General features: G+C 33.6%; 1 protein-coding gene and 1 long non-coding RNA gene across 3 annotated transcripts in view; both read left to right on the top strand.

Moving 5' to 3' along the window:
* The first annotated feature begins 3,950 nt into the window (after positions 1-3,950).
* LOC111694851 (uncharacterized) lies at positions 3,951-5,201 on the top strand. Its single transcript, XR_002763727.1, has 3 exons — positions 3,951-4,053; positions 4,472-4,529; positions 5,130-5,201. It is a non-coding gene; the product is annotated as an uncharacterized LOC111694851 (long non-coding RNA).
* Positions 5,202-6,504: 1,303 nt separating this feature from the next.
* Positions 6,505-20,937, top strand: part of LOC111694843 (tRNA (cytosine(34)-C(5))-methyltransferase) — a 47,271-nt gene continuing 32,838 nt past the window's right edge. For both annotated transcript variants that reach the window (XM_023463880.1, XM_023463879.1), the window contains exons 1-11: positions 6,505-6,560; positions 6,986-7,909; positions 10,147-10,225; positions 12,520-12,606; positions 14,809-14,855; positions 15,372-15,453; positions 15,809-15,873; positions 16,306-16,367; positions 19,054-19,130; positions 20,148-20,266; positions 20,773-20,881. In XM_023463880.1, coding sequence (XP_023319648.1) covers positions 7,860-7,909; positions 10,147-10,225; positions 12,520-12,606; positions 14,809-14,855; positions 15,372-15,453; positions 15,809-15,873; positions 16,306-16,367; positions 19,054-19,130; positions 20,148-20,266; positions 20,773-20,881 — 777 coding nt within the window. In that variant the 5' untranslated portion in view covers positions 6,505-6,560; positions 6,986-7,859. The remainder of the gene's footprint in view (positions 6,561-6,985; positions 7,910-10,146; positions 10,226-12,519; positions 12,607-14,808; positions 14,856-15,371; positions 15,454-15,808; positions 15,874-16,305; positions 16,368-19,053; positions 19,131-20,147; positions 20,267-20,772; positions 20,882-20,937) is intronic.

Here is a 20,937-nt window from a genome sequence, read left to right as displayed (position 1 = left end):
CATATCTTCGTCGCTGAACCCCAAGGTGCCCATCAAAGTAGCCATGCCTGCTCTGAAGCGGTGGGAGGAGAACATTCCTTTTTTGTAATCAAGATGAGGAGATAGAAATTTCTTGAGTAGGGTGTTTAATTTCCTTCCTGTTAGGCAGGAACCATCTTTCATTCTGAACAGGGGTGAGCTTTTCTGTCTCCATGTCCTCATTGAGTCCCATCTTTCAAAGGCTTTTACGGGGCAAATAGGTCCCCCGCACTGGTAGATGTCTATTATTTTCCCGACCCCTATCCTGTCCTCTTTAGGGGATTTGAGGCGGAGTTGGATTATTTTAATATTTTCTTTCCCCAACTTAGTTTTCTTGATCATTACATCACTTCCTAGAAGGGTAAAGTTTGGATCAAACTCGGAGGTTTTCCTACTCAGGATCTCATGTATTCGTAGGCATCCTGCAAAGGCCAAGGTGCAGGTGGTCCAGACCAAGGATCTATCTTCCTTTGAGGTGTCCCAGGCAACTATTGCTTTTTTTAACAGTTTCATGATTGTTAGAGTGACTGGGGCTCTCCTAGGTTTGTTGGACTGGCTCCTCTCAATGGCATCCAGGTGTTGTTTGCCCTTCAAAAGTTGCTCCACAATTGGTGGTCTCAGCATTGGAATTTCAATTCCTCTCACTATATGTAAGTATCTTAGTCCTGAAAGGTAGGAGTTCGCAGTGTTGGCTGTTACTTTCCTCGTATTAAACAGCCAATAGATGAAGATGATGATTTTCTTTACATCTAGCGGAAAATCCATTCTTGTCTTCGTGTCAAGTTGGCACTTCAGTAGCATTCTTCCTACGGTCTTGTAAGTGCTCCAGGTTCCCTTTGCTATTGAATGATTGAGAATTATGGCTAGGCTGGTTTTCATTCCTAGAGGTAGGTTTAGGTGGTTCAGTTCAGCACTCGAGAAAAGCCCAGCTTTGCTGTATTTGAAGCCCTGTACTTCCTTGAGAACAATTCCTGAAATAGGAATGTTTGTTATTCTAGAGCTCCACTAGAACTCTGAGTCCATAAAGATAGTTCTTGGTTTCAAGTTAACTCTTGTGTTCACTTAGATAATTCCAGAGTTACGATATAACTCAGTTCGCTGAAATAAATCCTGAGTTCCAATATAACTCTGAGTTCATTGAGATATTTCCAGAGTTCCACTATAACTCTTGGGAGTGGAGATGAGATTCAGAGTTCCAATATAACTCCGAGTTCACTGATATAGTTCCAGAGTTCCAATATAACTTTGGGTGAGGTGATTAAATTTTGAGTTCCAATATAACTCAAAAAACATTGACGGAGTTCCAAAGTTCCAATATAACTTTGGGTTCCATAAAAAGAGCTCAGGGTTCCATTATAACTCTGAGCCAAAGAAAAAACAGAGTTCCATTAAAACTCTGAGTTCCACATTATAAAAAGCTGAGAAATAGTAAACTGAACAGAGTTCCGAATAGAAGTAGTAATGTAGAGGGAGAAAAGTTTAAAATTAAATAAGAAAGAAGAAAAATGGTTAAAAAAAACCTTAAAAGAAAGGGAAACAGAGTTCCAGTACAACTTTGTGAGCACCAAAAAGATAGAGTTCCAGTATAACTCTGAGTATAACAAAATAAACTCTGAGAAACAATACTTTAAACAGGTTTCGCATAAGAGTAGCAATATAGAGGGAAAAATAATTAGATTTTAAAAAGAAGAAAGAATTAATTAAAATATAAAGATAGAAAAAAGACTGGGAGTGGGAGAGGGAATTCAAGTTAGAGAGAGCATAAAAACCTAGCCATGACAAGTTATAACTAAGATATTAACATTAAAGGGACCAAAAAGAAAGAAAAGGAGACGCCCAAAAAAAAAACCAAACTAGAGGAGGGAAAAAATGGGGGGGAAGGGGAACCAATAGGTAGCAAAAACCCCCTATAAACCCCAGTCCTAGGAGGTACCAAATAAAAGAGGGAAAGAGGCCTAAGAAAAAAGGGGGGGGGACAACTGGACTTACCCTGAGGAGGAGGGGAGGAGGAACGAGGAGCAGGCCAAAGCGTAGGAGGGGGGGTTGCATCTAGACCCCTAGCCCCTTCCTCATCTAACGAAAGCCATCTTGTTAGGAGGTGATCTCCAGTTCTTACAGATTCAGGCAGAACTCCGGTCCTCATGATGGAGGCAATTTTAGAGGAGAGGTCCTTGGTAGAGAGGTTCTCGTTCACAGGTAGGGACGGGGAGGACGGGATCAGCAGGGGGAATAAGGGGCAGCCATACTTGATTTTCTTAGACGCAGTAAGGGGAAACAGAGGGATTTGACAATCATAGATTAAAATCCCCGGCCATTTAGGGTTGGAGTAGAGAGCATGGGAACGCAGGTCTTCAATGGAGCAAGGGAAAATGAGGATATAGACTCTTATCCAGTTAGTAGTAGAGGGGTATGCAAAAGCCCGAAGGCAGAAATCGCCCAGGTTGGCTTTCTCAAGATCTTCTTCCGAGGGGGGGGTGGCGATTCTAGCATCATTAAATTGAAAGGAGTGGGCGAGGGCAATATCTTCAATATAGTCGCTAGCTAGGGAGTTAGGGAAAGAAAACATTTCCGCGGTAGAGAGAGGTAGGGAGAGGGAGATATATTCTGCTGCGTCTGGCCAAATCTTTTTGGCCGGGACAACATAAGGGGATTCTAGAAGGTCTCCCATAAGGAAAAAAGATCCTCTGGAGACGGAAGAGTTATCTGAGCCTAGCCAAAGGGCTATACCTCCTATCACTTTCCCATTCCAACCAAAGGAGGTTAGAGTAGGTTTAGCTGCCGGGCCTAGCCCGTTAGTTACGAGGGAGGTGAGGATATTATTAGGGATAGGGTCGGAGCCTGAGAAAACTTGACCTCCAATAAGTCTTTGTTTAGACTTTCTCATAATGCTGAAAAAGAGAAATGAGTAAGGGTATTAATCAAAAAATTTAATAAAATCTTGTTTAAGAAAATATTCAAAATTAAAAGCAGGTTCCGATAGCACATAACCGTTTGCAAGCTTCTCATTGAGAAAAGGTTTAAGAAAAAGTAATATATAGATAATTAAAATAAAAAAGCTCTAATACTAAGAACTAATTAAACAAGATATAAGAAAAAAGTAAGTGGTAAATCGAGATACAGTATAAAGTCCCACGTGAAATTAAGAAAGTTCTGGAAAAAACCAGAACCCGGAATTATTGTAAAATAAAGTGTGTAAAATATATGTTACACCAACAGAATCAGAAGGTAGACTGAAGATACTACCTGAGAACCGGCCCAACTAGGGCCGCAGTACGCAACAGCTGACAGTACACCTGCTCTGTACCGGGCCGGGGAAGCGTACAACAGCTCTAACCCCCCTACACCCAGGGGCACCGGGGGCCTAGAATAAGATCACATTCAAGTTTTCAAAATAGACGTCATATTCAATTTTCAAAATAGTCGTCATATTTAAATTTTCAAAATAGACGTCAGATTCTAATTTTCGAAATAGGCGTCACATTCAAATTTTCAAAATAGACGTCATATTCAATTTTCAAAATAGTCGTCATATTCAAATTTTCAAAATAGACGTCAGATTCTAATTTTCGAAATAGGCGTCACATTCAAATTTTCAAAATAGACGTCAAATTCTAATTTTCAAAATAGTCGTCATATTTAAGTTTTCAAAATAATTGTCTTTTCTTTACAGAGTTAGGAACACAAATATAGTAGTTACCAGAAAATGAAACAGAATGTTTCTTCTTCATATTTCTTATAATTTTTCAATTGTTAAAACACATTTTAGATTAATAATGCGGTTGCTCGTCATTTCACTTTTGTTCTGGTGACTACTTGAAACAAATGTTTAATTAAATATTGTTTTACATTTGTTTAGGTTCCCCCTCTTTTAAGCTCTTTGTTTTCTTGCTATTTTTTTAAGGGAGAACAATTTCTTAATAATTGCGCCAACCCCCTTTTAAATATAAACAGTAAACACCCCTTTTTAGGCCTAGAGTCTTAGTGGCTTGTAACAAGCAGGATGTTGGGCTTGTCAAAGGATCTAAGGTTATCCAGGTATAAAAGAGTTATAAAGGACTGTTAATGAAGTTTTAAGTAACCATCCATTACAAAATTGAAGATTTGATTCACGATAATACCCTTTTGACCTTTTCTTTAAACTTAATTAAAGGAGATATTTTTGTATTCTGATCCTATTTGAAAATTGATGAATTTCATATGCTGATATCTATTTTTGTGCAATGCGATTTTATTTAGCAGGGAAAATGAATAAATGAGAATAAAAATGCACCAAGAGGAGAATATACAAAGGTTTAAGTTTTGAAGCTGGAAATATAAATAATCTTTGGATATTTTTTATGTTTCATACATCTTGCTAACGGCTTAACGCCTATAATGTGTGCTAAGCCGCAAACTAACTATTCATCAAAACAAGTAAATTAGAATTCTATAGTCATCTTTAACATTGCTTTAGAGCCTGCTTGAGAAAGAAATCTCTGCGCTTCGTGTCTCACAATCCAACAGATTGGAAGGTAATTATAGGAAAACCGAAGGGATAGATGGGAAAATTTACATTACTAGGCTTTTAGGGCGCTTAGCAATCACCTTCTATTTCAATTGTGAACATTTCTTCTTTTTATACATTGTAAAACAATTCGCGGATTTTATAAAAAAGAAATCTTGGATTTTCTATGTAAAAATGGAATTTTGATGGAGGCTAATTTTTGAAATTTCGATCGATGTGAGGTCCAATTCAAGATTTGGGCCCGATCGGTTCAGCCTATTATTGGATGCAAACAAACAAACAAACAGACACACAAGCAAGCAAAGTATATTTATAGATTAACAGTAAACTTTGAATTGTCTTATTTTACATATATCGAAAGGTTGTTCTGTATTCTTGATCGTAATTCAAAAGATAAAGTTAACTTTCAAGAATGTTAAATGAAAGAAGCTGAAACAATAAATTTACCAAATGGAAAATCAAAACTGAATTCGGTTTTATCTAAGATCGGACCTTTAAGTGGATATTGTTAATCTTGGACACTTTAGATCAGATCAATGTGGGCACAATATAGGACATATCGATGGTATAAGTTATCAACCATCTATCATTCAATCTATCTATCTAGGACTGGATGGTGAGTCTGTGGATCATATTTATCTGGGAAAGCCTGGAAAGGATTTCAGTTTTTCAGGAATGTTCAATTTCATTTAAACTTCAAGAAAATGCTTAGGTTCTAAATTGTTTATATCTAACGTTTGCCTTGAAGCAATTGTAAATGTAGTCGAAGTATATGTTATTTATCTTCTTAAATCTAAATTCCAAGTTAGAAATTTGTTTAAAATGTCTCCCAAAGTTAGGATTTGCTCGGAAGTTTGGTGAGTTTTCTCTCCTGGATTTAAAGTTTAGATTTAATCCATCAAACTTCATAGATCTCTTATTTAATCCATCCATGATTTCTCTATTCATCTATCTATTGTTTAATCCGGATCTTGGATCTGCATTGGAAAAAAATGGATCCGGATCCAGGTCATTTCTTTAAGATTTACTGAGTTTTTTCATGATAAACCATTCAGAAATCAGGAAATTTTATAAGATTTTTTTGCAGGTTTTTGTTCATATTTTTCCGGATCCGGATCCAGATAGCCAAAATCTTGCGGATCCAACGTATCCGGATCTGGATCCTAACCACTGATGCATCTAATTATAATCAAGTCTATCCATCAATGTACTCGGTATCAATCTACATTTTTATCTATCATTCATCCATCTGCTAATACATTATTAATTATATGTTTTCATCCATTCATCCTTCCCTTAAAATCTGTTTAAGACCTTAAGAGGTTCTTTAATCCTTACCTATCCCAAAAAAAGTATATTCTTCTTAAAATCACTTTTTCCTCCAATTCATATTTTAGCAAATTGTATACCCCTTTCCATTCCAACTATCTACTAATATATCTGGCTGTAACGGTAATCTCTCATGAATATTTAATCAACGGCTTACAACCATCTTTTATTCAAATGCAAATGCATTACTTATACTTGACACATTGGATCTTTGAAAGCTCTACTCCATTTACGTTTCTAGATTCCATCACACTTCCCCTCTCCTCTAGGAGTAGCATGAATATTAAGAAATTATTGTCGTCTTCGTTCTATCAAGGGTTTTTCAAAGATGCATTTTTTATTAGCAAAATATTACAAGATCCAAGAAAGGGGGGATATGGTACTCGTTTAAACAAATCTTAGGATCGGAATCAATTTGGATTAAAAAAATTCATCTCCCTGTATCGGAACCGCAAAATAAGTTAAGATCAACGTGTTAAAATGTCCACTAAATCATCAAAAATAAAGCTTTGAAAACATACAGTTTTAGTGTCAACAAAAAAGATATCATCGAACCTTCTAAATAAATAAATGATAAATGAAATGTTTAAGAAATGTTATATTGTTCTTGGTAAAAGTAATAAAATACTAAAAATGAATTGAATGGAACCAGATCTGGGCATGAAGGTGGAATTCTTGGAGATTTCTGCCCAGCAAGCTGATACTCTAGGTAACTGGGGGTTGGATAAAATGGATATTGATAGACGTAGGTTTTTAAGGAACATCCAATTAAGAGTGGCAGGTGTGAAAATATACAAAAATATCTCTTTAACAATGGTTATTTAAGAAGCATGTTTTCTTAACGTTGTTAATTTTAATAGGACTCCGAATTTAACCGATATTTCCCGGATTCAGCGCTATCCTTACCGATAGAATAAATAACAAAATTATAAAGAATTGTGGCTGGTATATTTTAAACCACATCAGTAGAACCGCGTAGACATAGTTGAATCTCGTTTCTTGTGTGGCGGGTTAAGTTGAAAAGAAGTGGTTCAAATTTGTCTAATGGCTCAACCATTTCTCTCTTCTCTCTATTCATTAAATCTAGTCTCAGGGGTTTTATTTTTAGAAAGAATGATTTTTTTTATATTTTAGAGCCTCTGAAAGCTTGGATCAAATCTGTGGCTTAGATGGAAATACAATCTAAAGAAAAGAAAATTGGAAGAGTTGCAAGATTATGTCTGAAATATTGGTCATGGGTCCTGACAGATTATTCATTTATGTTCTCTTTAGATAACTGTTTTTATTATGTGAAAATTGTGAAAATATATTGTTGTGTATTGTTACATGTTCAATTTGTCCATTGTTAGTTGTTAATATGTCCAAAGGTTGTATTTTATAATTTTTATATTTTCATTTTCGGGCCAATTTTGTATTATTTGTTGACGAATTAACCTTGGATATTTTTTCAAGAACAGCATTGTACTATTTTAGTGTGTTGGCGTCAGGTTTCTTGTATTAGGTCATTGGCTTGTGGTGCCCCAGTCTGTGATTGGTTCCCAGTCTTTCGTTATCAGTCTCGACTTATCTATCTTTGGTTTCTTGTCTTTCGTTACCGAACTCTTGTTTTCTGCATTTCCATTATCTTTCCGGTCTTGGTTGTCCACTCACTCATAATCGGTCTTTGGTTTCCTGTGTTTCGTTATACTGATCTCTGGTTGAGGTTCGTTACCGGTCTCTGGTGTCCTCTTATTCATTACCGGTCCCTGGTGTCTGGTCTTTTGTTCAAGGTCTTTGATGGACGTTCAATTTAATTCTTGGTTTCCGGTCTTTTGTTTCCGGTTTCGTTTCCCTGACACTTGTTTCCGGTTTCTGGTTTGCGTTCTCCAGTTTCCATTTTTTGGTTACTCTTATTCGGTTTCCTCTCTTTGGTTACTTCTATTCGGTTTCCTCTCTTAGGTTACTTCTATTCGGTTTCTGTTTTTTTGGTCTCTCTATTATTGATTAAATAATTTTATTCAGATCAAAAATGGGAGGGATTCGACGAAGGGGAAAGAACAATAAGCCCAGAAGAGACAGGTATTGAAGGTTTTAAGCGGAGATGAGAAATCAAAAATATCAAAATAAATATGTTTTAAAATTAATGGTTGGTCTTTTTTTATGAAGTATGAAGAAATGCCTACATACATTAAATTCATTTGAATCAATTTGTATTGCGATTGAAGATATATGGCCTCGTTTTAGACCTGATTTAGTATTTCCTATTTAAATATAGTATTTCTAGATTCAAATATGAAATATCCTAGTAAATCCTTATTGTGTGGTTTATCAGTGTTTCCAATATTTGATGCTAGATAAACCCAGGGAATGGAGATAAACTCTATCATTGAATCCAGGGGTTAATGGATTTATTTCGATATCAAGGTTTTAAATACTTATTCGAAATTCATACATTTTCTTTTTGCGCGATGATACTTGCAAAAAAAAATTGCCAACATTTCTTACTTAACGGTAAATATATATACGTAATTGAAATATATATACCCCTGTCGGGATTAGACCATTCCCTAGAGTCCTGCAAGTAATCCCTGAAAGGATGGAAAACTTGAGATACAGAGATACAGTTCTCCATAGGAGCAAAACATGTTCGCAAAGGATTTTGAAAGAAAAAATTTCTTTTGTACTTATTCTTGTTAAAGGGAAGTTTGACTTATATTTTGGTTTTAGAAAAAGAAATATTACTGAAATATTAAGCGATTGCTATTGCTTCTAGGACCGAAAATTATTCTTATTTCATTTAAAACTCAGTTTTTGAAATATAATGTTTTTGCAATACTATGATGTCCATAAACTGTTAAGAATAAAGAATAAAGAAGAGTGGGGGGGGGGCAGAATAATTATCCACACCTTCTCAATAGACTCCTGTAACTTTCCTTTTAAACAGCCTATATGGGGTGGGGGGGGGGGGCTTTAGCTTTTTTGTCATTTTAGAGGAGTTACCACCCTGTTCTGGGTTGAATATCCCCTGGATATGGCTTAGTTTTCAAAGGAATTGAGTCTTTGCCACAAACTCTGATTTTATAGTCCTGTTATCTGTGCAACCAAACGTCGTAGATCTTGATCTTATATATTTCAAACTATGAATTCTGTTAGATCAAATAATCTAGGTTTGAAATATCAAAGGGTTACACCATCAGGCTGCAAAGATATAGGGATTAGAAAATTTGAGATTGTGGTAAAAAAAATCAATTCCTTTACTAATTATTTCTAGTTGTGATTACAAAAGTAACTTGCGCATTTCTTTCTTTAGAAGCAATGGAAAGATTAACGGAATAAACCAATTTACAAGCTGCTAGAAAAACAATGTTATCTTTTACATTTATTTGACAAAGATTTCAACGGTACCGTTGTTAATCGACCATGCTTTAAGATTCCAATATAGAGAGAATAAAAAGTCATTTTGTTTCAAGCGAATATAAATGTTTTATATATTTGAAAAAATAGCCGTGTATTACAGTATACAGGGTTACCCACAAAGGATGAATAAAAGGATCTAAATTTTAAATTTTTTTCTATAAAAATTGTAATTGTAAATGAAAGATTTTATTTGTTAAGAAATTTCCAGTTTACAGTCGCAGGGAAACAGGAATATTAGAAAACGACTGAGAAAAAAAATTGCCCACAGTAAAAATTTGCCAATTTCGTCTTATTTGTTGTTGTTACCCCGTATCATATGGTTTAATGCTTGCTTTTAACTTAAAATTGGATCAGATTCTATCCAATTTAACCAGAATCACATAATTTATTGAAAACTGGAAAACCTTAATCCAGTCCTTTCGGATGTTGTTACGGATATTGTTTCGGATATTGTTACGGATGTTGTTACGGATGTTGTTACGGATGTTGTTACGGATAATGGGTTTCTAAAGAACACTTGAAAGTACTTTAAGAAGGATGGTCCTCAAACCTCGGGGTTACTTTTTCCAAATATCGTCGTCAATTTACGCTTCATTTTTCGATACATCTAATAACAGTAACATGCTTGGTATATTTCTAGTCTTGGGATTTAACAAATGTAGTCTGCTTTTTTGAGTCAAAGGTTATTGAGGGAGACTTCATTTATCAATCAATTATAATAATAACAGTAACATGCCACATAAAGTAATTCCACATTGTAAACCTTTTATTTAAATGATATAGATTAAAAGTTTGAATCCACCAAGACATAAAAAAAGATTTGAATCGAAGGGGAACCGACAAAGAGCAGGTTTTGAACAGATTAATAATTTAAAAATGTCGACCTCTGTTTTGTTCAGGCCTACTCCTGTATATGATGAGTCAGGACAACGGATAGATGATCGGAACACAGAGGAAGGGAAGAATAGAGGTTACAAGGTAAACAGTTAAGCCAGCAGGGATCCAATTTAATGATTTGAGGTAGATCGCTGAACTTTCTATCATTGGTTCAAATCTTTAACCTTCCATTCAAATTAGAGATTCATGAGGATTTTAATCGATGTTTTAAATTTGAACCGGTGGTAGTTAGTTTAAATTGATTGAATTCGGTCCCTTGGTGAACCGGCGATAAGCGGTTCAACTACTTCTCGCTTTTCATTGAATCTGGTTCCAACAACCTTCAAGTTTGATGTGTCAAATATGTTTACTTCTGGATGGGTCGTTTTCATTTTTTGAAAAACGATCGTTTGGTTTCAAAAACGTCAAAGAAAAAACGAAAAACGAAAAGATCGTTTTTAAAACGATCGTTTTTAAAAAACTACCATTTTTAAAAATCTTTCGTTTTTTAATAACCTTATATGTACTAAAGTGTGAGATCATAATTTTAGAATTCAAAAGTGGTTTCATGTGATGACGGGGGAAGAAATATAATATAAGTTTTCAAGTACTTTACACAGTACTAATGAAATAGGATATTCTTGATTTAAAATATTTTGAAAATCTCTCTCGTTTTCAGTTTCTCCATTGTTTTTACTATTCATTGAGAATACTAGTTTATGACTAATTCTAACTGCAAAATATTGTAATTGTAGTCTTTTTGTCTTAAAATATAGTCTTTGGCAATACTAGTTTAATGACTAATTCTGGCTGCAAAATATTGTAATTGTAGTCTTTTATTTTAGAATTTAATAAAATAAAAGACTACAATTACAATATTTTGCAGCCAGAATTAGTCATTAATTCTAATTAATGACTAATTCTGGCTGCAAAATATTGTAATTGTAGTCTTTTATTTTAGAATTTAATACTTGGAAATACAGGGGTTATTGACTACTACAGAATACAGAATATTGAAGTTTAAATAAATTTAGGATATAATAGACCGTGAAAATACTAGATTTGTTGACTACAAAATACAGTTTATTGTAATACATTGTATTTAGGATATAGTCCGTGAAAATACAGGATTTTTGGACTTCTACAAATACAGAATATTTAGGATATAGACCATGAAAATACAGGATTTGCTAACGACAGGATACAGTTTATTGCAGTACATTGTGTTTAGGATATAGTTCGTGAAAATGTAGGATTTGTTGACTACTACAGAACACAGAATATTGTAGTCTATTATATTTAGGATATAGTTCGTGAAAATGTAGGGTTTGTTGACTACTACAGAACACAGAATATGGTAGTCTATTATATTTAGGATATAGTTTGTGAAAATGTAGGGTTCGTTGACATAACACAGAACACAGAATATTGTAGTCTAATATGTTTAGGATATAGTTCGTGAAAATGAAGGGTTTGTTGACAACTGTTGGACACAGAATATTGTAGTCTATTGTATTTAGGATATAGTCCGTGAAAATGTAGGGTTTGTTGACTACTATAGAACACAGAATATTGTAGTCTAATATATTTTGGATATAGTCCGTGAAAATGTAGGGTTTGTCTACTACTATAAAACACAGCATATTATATTATTATTATAAAGATTTATTCACACACAAAGATATAAATACATATATAAATGGTGTAGTTAAAATTTGTTTAAATAAATTTTTTTTTTTTTTTTTTTTGAAAACACAGGTTTCCAAAAGAAAAGAGAAAAAAAAATATGCAAAATTATGCACAAATAGAAAACAATGATTTTTACTCACTACATAACATATTTATCATTTCAGTTATTACGTAATCATCGAATCCTTCAACATATAAATTATTCATTCTTGTACTTAAAAGTTCTTGTAAAACCGGAACTTTCCATTCATGTTCCAATGGGACATCAAAATATTTTATTTGTTTCTTAACTAACATTTTACTAAGATTGGAAGGATTTACAGAACAATCATTTGCAATACAAAATAAATTTCTGCCAAGAACTGTGTTGAGGTCATTTTTACATAAATTAGAAAGAAATCTAATGCAAAGCTTAGAACTTGCTTCAATAGTCTCATAGAAAGACACACATCTGCTAGCTAACATAGTTTTTACATGTAAACATTGTGAAATACTTTCAATCAAGTACCTATGCGTATCTCTAGGTACATTAAAAAGAATTCTAATAGCAGTATTCCATGCTGTATACAATTTTGAAACACATTGGGAACTCAAGTCCCAAATACTAGTCTAATTGTAGTCTAATATATATTTAGGATATAGTCCGTGAAAATGTAGGGTTTGTTGACTACTATAGAAGACAGACTATTGTAGTCTAATATGTTTAGGATATAGTCCGTGAAAATGTAGGGTTTGTTGACTACTACAGAACACAGAACATCTGTCCAAAGGAGGAATTTGATGCTATGATACAGGAATTGCCTCAGAATAAAAAATGTGGGAAAATGAAGAAAAAATTTAACAAAATCCATCTTAACAAAATATGAGTAAATAATTGTTAAGTTCACAATCTAACTTGAGAATTTGTTTTATATTTTAAGATTTTAGGGCGTTGTTGATAACTAGTTTTTACCAGGATTATGTTTCTAAGATTTTTTATTGTTCTAATTGAGTAATTATTAATAATTTAGAAAGCTAAATGGTGTGCCCGTTTTGGGAATTTTAGCATTTTCCCTAGATACGATACCTAGATGCACAGGTATTGTTTAGCTATTAACATGATGGGGCAACATCATTTCTCTATTGCGCACCTCTTTAATACACATGAGTCTCTTATATTCTTTATTTCTGGTACAGCGATACTGAGCTAGGACCCGTGAACTGAAAAACAATACATCAGTCACGGGTTGCATAAATATTAAATTGGTATTAGAATGATTTAAATGAATAAAATTAGCCAAGTTTACATTAAAATTTGCTCCAGGTGTGCTAAGTGTGAATAAGTTGTAACAACAATTAGGTATTGAGATAACACTTACAATGTGCTAAATGTGAATAAATTGCGACAAATATATGTAAATTAAGGTAACACTTACAAAGTTGATTAGGCCAGAGAATTTAATAGCTCTAGAGTTGGATGATCGTTACCAGCTGTCTCTTATACATAACTAGAAATAATAAGATGAGTTTATATGAAGGCTTATCATGTGTTAGAGGAGATAGTCACAATTTCGTCTTTAATTGTTCACAAAGATCACACGAAACTTGATTATATACCTTTATCTGCTTAATAGCAGCAGTCCCGGTTTAGAGAAGCAGAGGAGTTGCTTACGACGGGACTTCTCCATAGGGAGGTAGTGAAGATGATGATTGGATCCTAATAAGGTTGAGTTAAACATCAGATCTCAATCTCGAGGACAATGATGAGATCTAAATAAGATTAAGTTAGACATTAGATCTCATCTTGAGAGCAGCTTCATATTTAATCTTCACAGATATCTGCTTAATAGCAGCAGTCCCGGTTTAGAGAAGCAAGGAAGACGCCACTGATGGGACTTCTCCATGTAGGAGGTGAAGACAATGATGCCCAGCAGGGAGATACTCTGCAGGCGGTTTGGTTCAGCTCGAAAGGTTCATCGTGCTTCCAGCTGAATCTGCTCTATCAAACTCTCGTTAGATTGAAGAGATCATCCTCGTCCAGGAGTACGGCGTGGGTAGCTCAGAGAAGGACTTGGTCTACGAGATAAAGGAGTAATTAGTCTTGGATAAGCTTCAAAAGTTCTAAGTTATTTAAGAACGTATTATCACCTGTTAATTCATTAGTTCATAGTTCAGGTCAGGCCTTGAAATACGAGAATGATCTGGATTCACTTTATATAACATCCATTAGTTTTAAAGAGCTTAAATTCGAAAGGTTTAGGCAGTGTTTACGATTACATTTAAATAAGATGTTTTATAAACCTAGTATTGCACAACCTGGAGTACTAAGACAGGATAACGCAGTTATCCTAGCCCATTGTGGTCTGAAATATATAGACCATTAAAATAATTTTTTAGTTATAGGCTCTATTTAAAGTATAAATCTAGACGTTGTAAAAAAGCTTTTTAGGTTTGAGAATATAAAACTTTTAGGCCAGAATGATACATTTAAAGTAAAACTTTAATTAAACTCAGATAAAATCTAAGATAAAGCTCGATTAAATATTTATATATGTATATACAGGAGGATAGAATTAGATGAGTTGATCTTCATGTGCTTCTTTAGATCACGATTTCTGGATTCAACCTGAACATCAAGATTTAAGAAAAGATCCGCAGATCTTACAAATGGTGAAACTTTTATTTTGGACCTCTACAAGTCTCTAGAATTCTCAGACTTACCCGGACATCTTTATGTTAAATGCAAAACCTTAGCAGAAAGAATTTTATTAATAAATGAAAATTAAATGGCGAATTAAGACTTGCGGAGTCATCGATTTATGGCTTAATGACCGTATCCTTTAAAAGCTGTCCGCTGATTTCTAGTTCAGACGCAGAATTTCTAGCTTAGCTTGTTATTGCACACACAAAAATTCCAGCTCTAGTGTATAAACATTTGTATACTTTATCACATATTTCAAATAGTTCGGAGTTTTTTATTTTATTTTTTATTTTTTATTCTGATGGTTGATTTGTAGTCTCTCCAGCAAGATTTACCGGCTTCTTTCCGTATTACAGGATTCAGGTAGATTTTCCGCATTACAGAATTCGGGTAGATTTTCCGTATTACAGGGTTCAGGTAGATTTTCCGTATTATAGGATTCAGGTAGATTTTCCTTATTACAGGGTTCAGGTAGATTTTCCGTATTACAGGACTCAGGTAGATTTTCCGCATTACAGAATTCAGGTAGATTTTTCATCTTACAGAATTCATGTAGATTTTCCGTATTATAGGATTCAGGTAGATTTTACGTATTACAGTGAAGGTTGATTTTCAGTATTACAGAATTCTGGTAGTAGTACTGGGGTTGATTTTGGGTTAATCTGTTCAACATCATGCACCCGTTTAAAACAAAAATTCCACTTGAAGGAACTAAAGCTTAATTTTTTTATTTACACCCCCCCCCCTCCCCCCATTTACATAGGGACACAACGGTACCCTTGAAACCTTAATTAGATTGATGATGTGCAAGGTGAGTAGTCTTTCCTTCATTATAATAATATTAATAATGATAACAACTATAATAATGATACCAACCAGGTCCCAGACAAAACCCTTGTTGAAGATCATGGAGGGAGATTACTTCCAGGAGTTCACTGAGCTAGAGAAGAAAGGAGGGAAGGTGAGACTGAGTGTAATATTTTTTCAAAAAATGCGCAAATCATTCTGATGAAAATATTCAAAATTGATTGCGTTTCGTGAAGACTTTCTTAATTTAACCATTTGTAGGTGACATAATTCAAGATGAATTATCTTTCTATTTTAAAGTTCGATAATTTTCGAAGAATTTTAAATATATTTCTTAAAATAGTTTTTATTCGTCTAACTTTCGCTTATAAACTTGAGAATTAATTTAAGAAAAGGGGGATTGGGGGGATTTAAGGGTTAAGCTTTTAAAGTTTTGGAAAATGAATTTCAATTTTTGTTTCTTATCATTTTTATGAAATAGTTCATCTTTTAAACTTATTCTTGTTAAGGTTGTAGTACCAACTTGCCTGGAATGGTACCCGGACCGTATGGCTTATCAACTGAATGTTACCAGGTATTTTTTGTTTCAATTTTTTCGAATTTTTCATTTCCCTGACTAACCTCTCTTTCTGTAACTTAGTTATTTTCAACAATTTTCGTATTCTATGTAAAAGATTTTATCGCACAAAATATTGACTTTCGATTTCAGATTTCCACATTTGAATATCATTAAAAGATATATTAGAGTTAATTCTGTCAATTCTAAAGGATTTTTGGTTTAGTTACACTTAGTTTGAATTGTTCACAGCTCTAAATTGCGATTTTCGGGACTAATCAGGAAATTTAAAAAGAAGGAACCATATTAAAATATTGTATAATGCAAAAACAAAAATTTGCTGGCAGAAAATTAGTTTTCTATTATTATTTACGTAATTGGCGGTTAAAGCTTGGAGATATTTTAGTATATTATGGAACGTTTTTATTTTGCTTACGCCAAACTTTTTAGAAAGGATATTCGGCGGGATGAAATCTACTTCCGCCTTCACAACTTCCTCGTGGCAGAGACAGGTAAACTTCTTGGCGCATTTTGTGGTACGGCCGCCATTTTTTTACCGCGTAGTTTTATGAATGATATATTCTCAACTAAGGTTTCCATTCGCAAAACTTTTGCGCAATTTTTGCGGAACGAAACGCAATATTTTTCTTTCTTTGCGCATCAATATTGCGCGAAAAAAACAACAATTTGCGCAATCATTCGCAAAAGTCATTTCGTGCAAAATTGCCCTATTCCGCTTTTGCGAAACTCAAGTTTTGCGCAAATCCGCAATTTCGTAAAAATCAAACGGTTGTGACGGTGTGTGTTTCTTAGAATTCAATTCTGGAAAAATCTTGTTTTGGAATGTCTTCCTATTGGTCACTTTTACATAATTGACCATTGACAATTAAGAAGAGTCAAATCTCACAATTTTCTCGACAAGTTTTGGACATGCATATTTCCTAAAAGTGGATTCTTGAGGCATTGGTTACTTTCTTGCATTATTTTATACGAGATTAAAAAGATTTCAGAAATTTGATTAAAAAAATTTAAGAATACAATTCATACTTGATTAAGCAAAGCTTTTAAGGCCGGGTCACTTGAAATTATTTAATAGGATTAAAATATTGCCAAGTTTCACACTCTCTAATTTCTATTTTATTAATTTTGGTCCCTTAATTTAAACTTTTTGTAACTGGAAGTAACCAATTGAGTGTAGTATAATCGTTATCATACTCGTATGTTAATATTTTTTTTGTATATGGAATAAATCTCCAGTTGTTTAATTCTAAGCTTAGAATATCAATTTTGACAATGTGCCTAAAAACTTGCGGTTTTGCGCAAAACCGCGCAAAACTCATTGCGTTTCAAGCGCAACTTTCGCAAAAAATATTTCCGGTTTTGCGCAAATTGCGCAAAATAAATAGCGCAAAACTCATTGCGTTTCAAGCGCAAAAATAGCGCAAAAGTTCGCAAAAATAAAATTTGCGCGAAAATAGCAACAGATTTAGCCATTTCGTGGAAACCCTATTCTCAACGATAAACCTTTATTTGAATAATCATTTAAAATAAATCGTCGGGTTTCAGCTTCAAAAGTGTAAGTTCTAACAATTTCCTTCGTTGTTTCTGCAACAGAAATGCTCAATTTACATAAATGCACTGTTTTAAATTTTTAAAGTTTAACAAAATATCATTCATTCAAATTACGTCTTATGTTAGAAAAAATAAATGTCTTCAACGTGACTTGTTATTAGGATAATAAAAACGCATTAAAGAAAATTAAAAATATAATTAAAAAATAGCTTGGAAACAAAGTTTTCCCTGGAGGTTTCCCTATTTAAGTCAACCCACTGAACCAAGCTGAGAACATTCCCGTGGGTCTCCCGAGTTACCCATTCAGAATGTTAAGAAAATCGGTCAAAGGGTTCACGAGCTGATCAGACATATAAACAAACAAACAGAGATTACTAATTTACATATGAAGATGATGAACAACTAGCTTGGAAACCCAGCTTTGTCTGGAAACTAAATTTTCTTTTTTAAGAATCAACTCAATCAAATTAGAATTTTTAAATCAAGCTAAGGACATTCCTATGGTTCCCCAATCAGAATTATAATCGGACATACAGACAAACATATAATAAATATATATATTTATACTTGGAAACATAGCAATAAAGCTGAAATTAACTTATGAAGCCTCACGACGAGAGTTTCTAATAAATATACAGAAGTGGTTTAATCAAATGCTGACTTCTTTACATATCTAGTCATAAAAAATAATAATAATTCTATCTAGAAATAGAAAATTATTATAATTAGATGTTACAAGAATCGGTAGAAAAGTTTTAATAAAAGTTAATAGAAAATTTGTTTATCTGTAGCTTCACTCGTATATGTATACTAGCTGAAGTTTCCAGCGTTACCCTTAGAATTTTAAAAAACATTTTGGAAAGAAATTCGAATTTTGAAGAATAAAAAAGTCGATTGTTTTGTGAATATTACCAGGGGTAAAAAATCAGCCAATTTGGTCCAGTCGTTTGGCCAGCTATAGCTAACATATACATATTTATGAGCGAAGAGCTTTATTATATTATATAAATATATTCGGTATGGCTGGCCAAACGGCTGAAATTTGTGAGGATACACTTGGGTATTTTGTCACTTGAGCTAAACTCATTATTTAACCAAGCGCGGGTAAACGGCAGGAGTAACTATGACTATGAATGATAATATAAACCAGGGCAACGCCAGCTAGGTCGTAAATAAGGAGTTTTATCTCTTTGTTTTTATCTTGAATTAGAATGAATATGTATTATGAATAAAAATTAATATCATTATTATTTTTTAAAAATTTATTTATTTATTTTTATCCTGAAAACATCAAATTTTCTGCGCACTTTCATGATATTAAAAAATCAGATTAAGAGAATTCAAAGAAAAAAATGGAGTCAAAGATTTTAATCTTTAAAAAGCTAAGTATAGATGTTAAGTCCAAATTGAAATTTGTTTATGGCATGAAGATTTTAAAGAAAATGGTTAAACCATACTTTTGTTTTATTTCCAACGATTTTTTTTAATTAACTTTAAAACAAGCATAAAGCTGTAAGTTAAATTAGAAAATGCTTTTTATGTCCGAACTCAAAATTTGAAAACTATAAACTTTTTCTTTTTATCCTTTCTTCGACTTTGATTTTAATGTTTTATTTTTTTTTGCAGAGACTGGGAATACATCTAGACAGGAGACTGTTTCTATGATACCCCCCTTAGTTCTAGACGTTAAACCTCACCATAAGGTTGGTTTTATTAGAGAGGAAATTGTTTAGTTATCTCTCCCAAGGGAAATCGTCTACCTAAGTACATCATGAATAAAAAAGATTATGATATTTAAACTTTCATTTTTCGCGACCACTCCCTCATTATGCAGTTTAAACATGTTCAATCTTGACCATTTTTAAGATTATTTGGTCGTAAACTAATCTCTGCACCTCTTCTTGTAAGGGTTAGGTCATAAATGAATCTCTTACATCCTCAATAGTAGGACGTAAACTAATCTCTTATATCCTCAGGATTAGGTCGTGAACTAATCTCTTATATCTTCAGGATTAGGTCGTAAACTAATCTCTTACATCCTCAGGATTAGGTCGTGAACTAATCTCTGCACCTCTTCATGNTCTTATATCTTCAGGATTAGGACGTAAACTAATCTCTTATATCTTCAGGATTAGGTTGTAAACTAATCGCTGCACCTCTTCTCGAAAGGATTAGGTCATAAAAAAAATCTCTTACGTCCTCAAGAGTAGGTCGTATACTAATCTCTTATGTCCTCCGAATTGGGATGTTAACCTAATCGCTGCACCTCTTCTTGCAAGAATTATGTCATAAAGTAATTTCTTGTGTCCTAAGGATTAGGCCGTAAACTAACCTTTGCACCTCTTCTCATGATGGATATGATTGTATGTAGCATACTACTAGGATCCTGATCCAATATGTTCAGAATTGAAAGACGATCTAACCAAACTTTCAGTCCTTAAGTTCCTGTTTGGCTGATTTTCCCATTCCCAGACGACCACATGGACTGCAAACGTATAAGCAATACTCATTAATATCATTAAATACTCATCTTTCATTACTTTTGACGCATGTGTTATACTATCACATTAGTGTTCCTCCTCTATAGTATTTGAGTTATTTGGGCTAATATTAGAAATATTAATTTGTACTGAGTGTAACAATAAGAAATTAACCCCCCCCCCTCTCCTCTTCCCTTCTAATTACCAGATAAAAACTGCTCTAAAAGCTCTCCTATGTAGATTCTCGATATGTGTGCTGCTCCTGGATCTAAAACAGCTCAGCTTATTGAAGCTCTGCACCAGGATGAGGGAGGTTTACCAACTGGATTCCTGGTAGCGAATGATGCAGATAACGCCAGGTGAAATAATATTGTTTGCAGTGCTTAGAATCCATTTTATTTTGATGCTGATCGAAATCCATGTCAAAAAACATTTCTTTAGGATATACTGATTTTATTTTTAAAGAAGAATTTTAATATTATTTATCTTTGTTTCGCTTATTTTTATGCCAAACAAATGTAACAAAAAAACGAACCAAAAACGACTCAGAACCGAACGTGTTGAACGATCACCTTTGGATTGTTTCCACTTTTTTATCGAGGATAAAAAATTTAATAAAAGCAAGCTTTAAAAGTTCCAAAATCTTGGAACCAAAATGATAGTTAAAAGTTCTAAAAATGTATGAGGTGCAAAAACTGATTTGTCTGTGAAGGGGATGGGTGGGCTCTCGTATTTAACAAAAGGAAGCGAAATAGCTAGGTTGCATATTACAATGATTTCAAAACTTATTTAAATGTAGTTAATGAATTTTGTTTTGACAGCAGGACAAAATGAAAATATTATTTAATGTGAGATTTGTATTTAGGTGTTACATGTTGACCCATCAGGCTAAGAGATTACAGTCCCCATGTGTATTGATTACAAACCATGATGCCGCGATCATGCCCAATATGATGGTCAAGAAATCACCCCAGGGAAAGATTTCAATCATAGCAATTTAAAATGTACAGGAGAATCATAAAACTACTAA

Source organism: Eurytemora carolleeae, unplaced genomic scaffold (assembly GCF_000591075.1).
Source record: "Eurytemora carolleeae unplaced genomic scaffold, Eaff_2.0 scaffold67, whole genome shotgun sequence".
Lineage (NCBI taxonomy): Eukaryota > Metazoa > Arthropoda > Copepoda > Calanoida > Temoridae > Eurytemora > Eurytemora carolleeae.
Note: the sequence above shows the minus strand (reverse complement) of the source record. Positions and strands in the feature narration are given on the sequence as shown.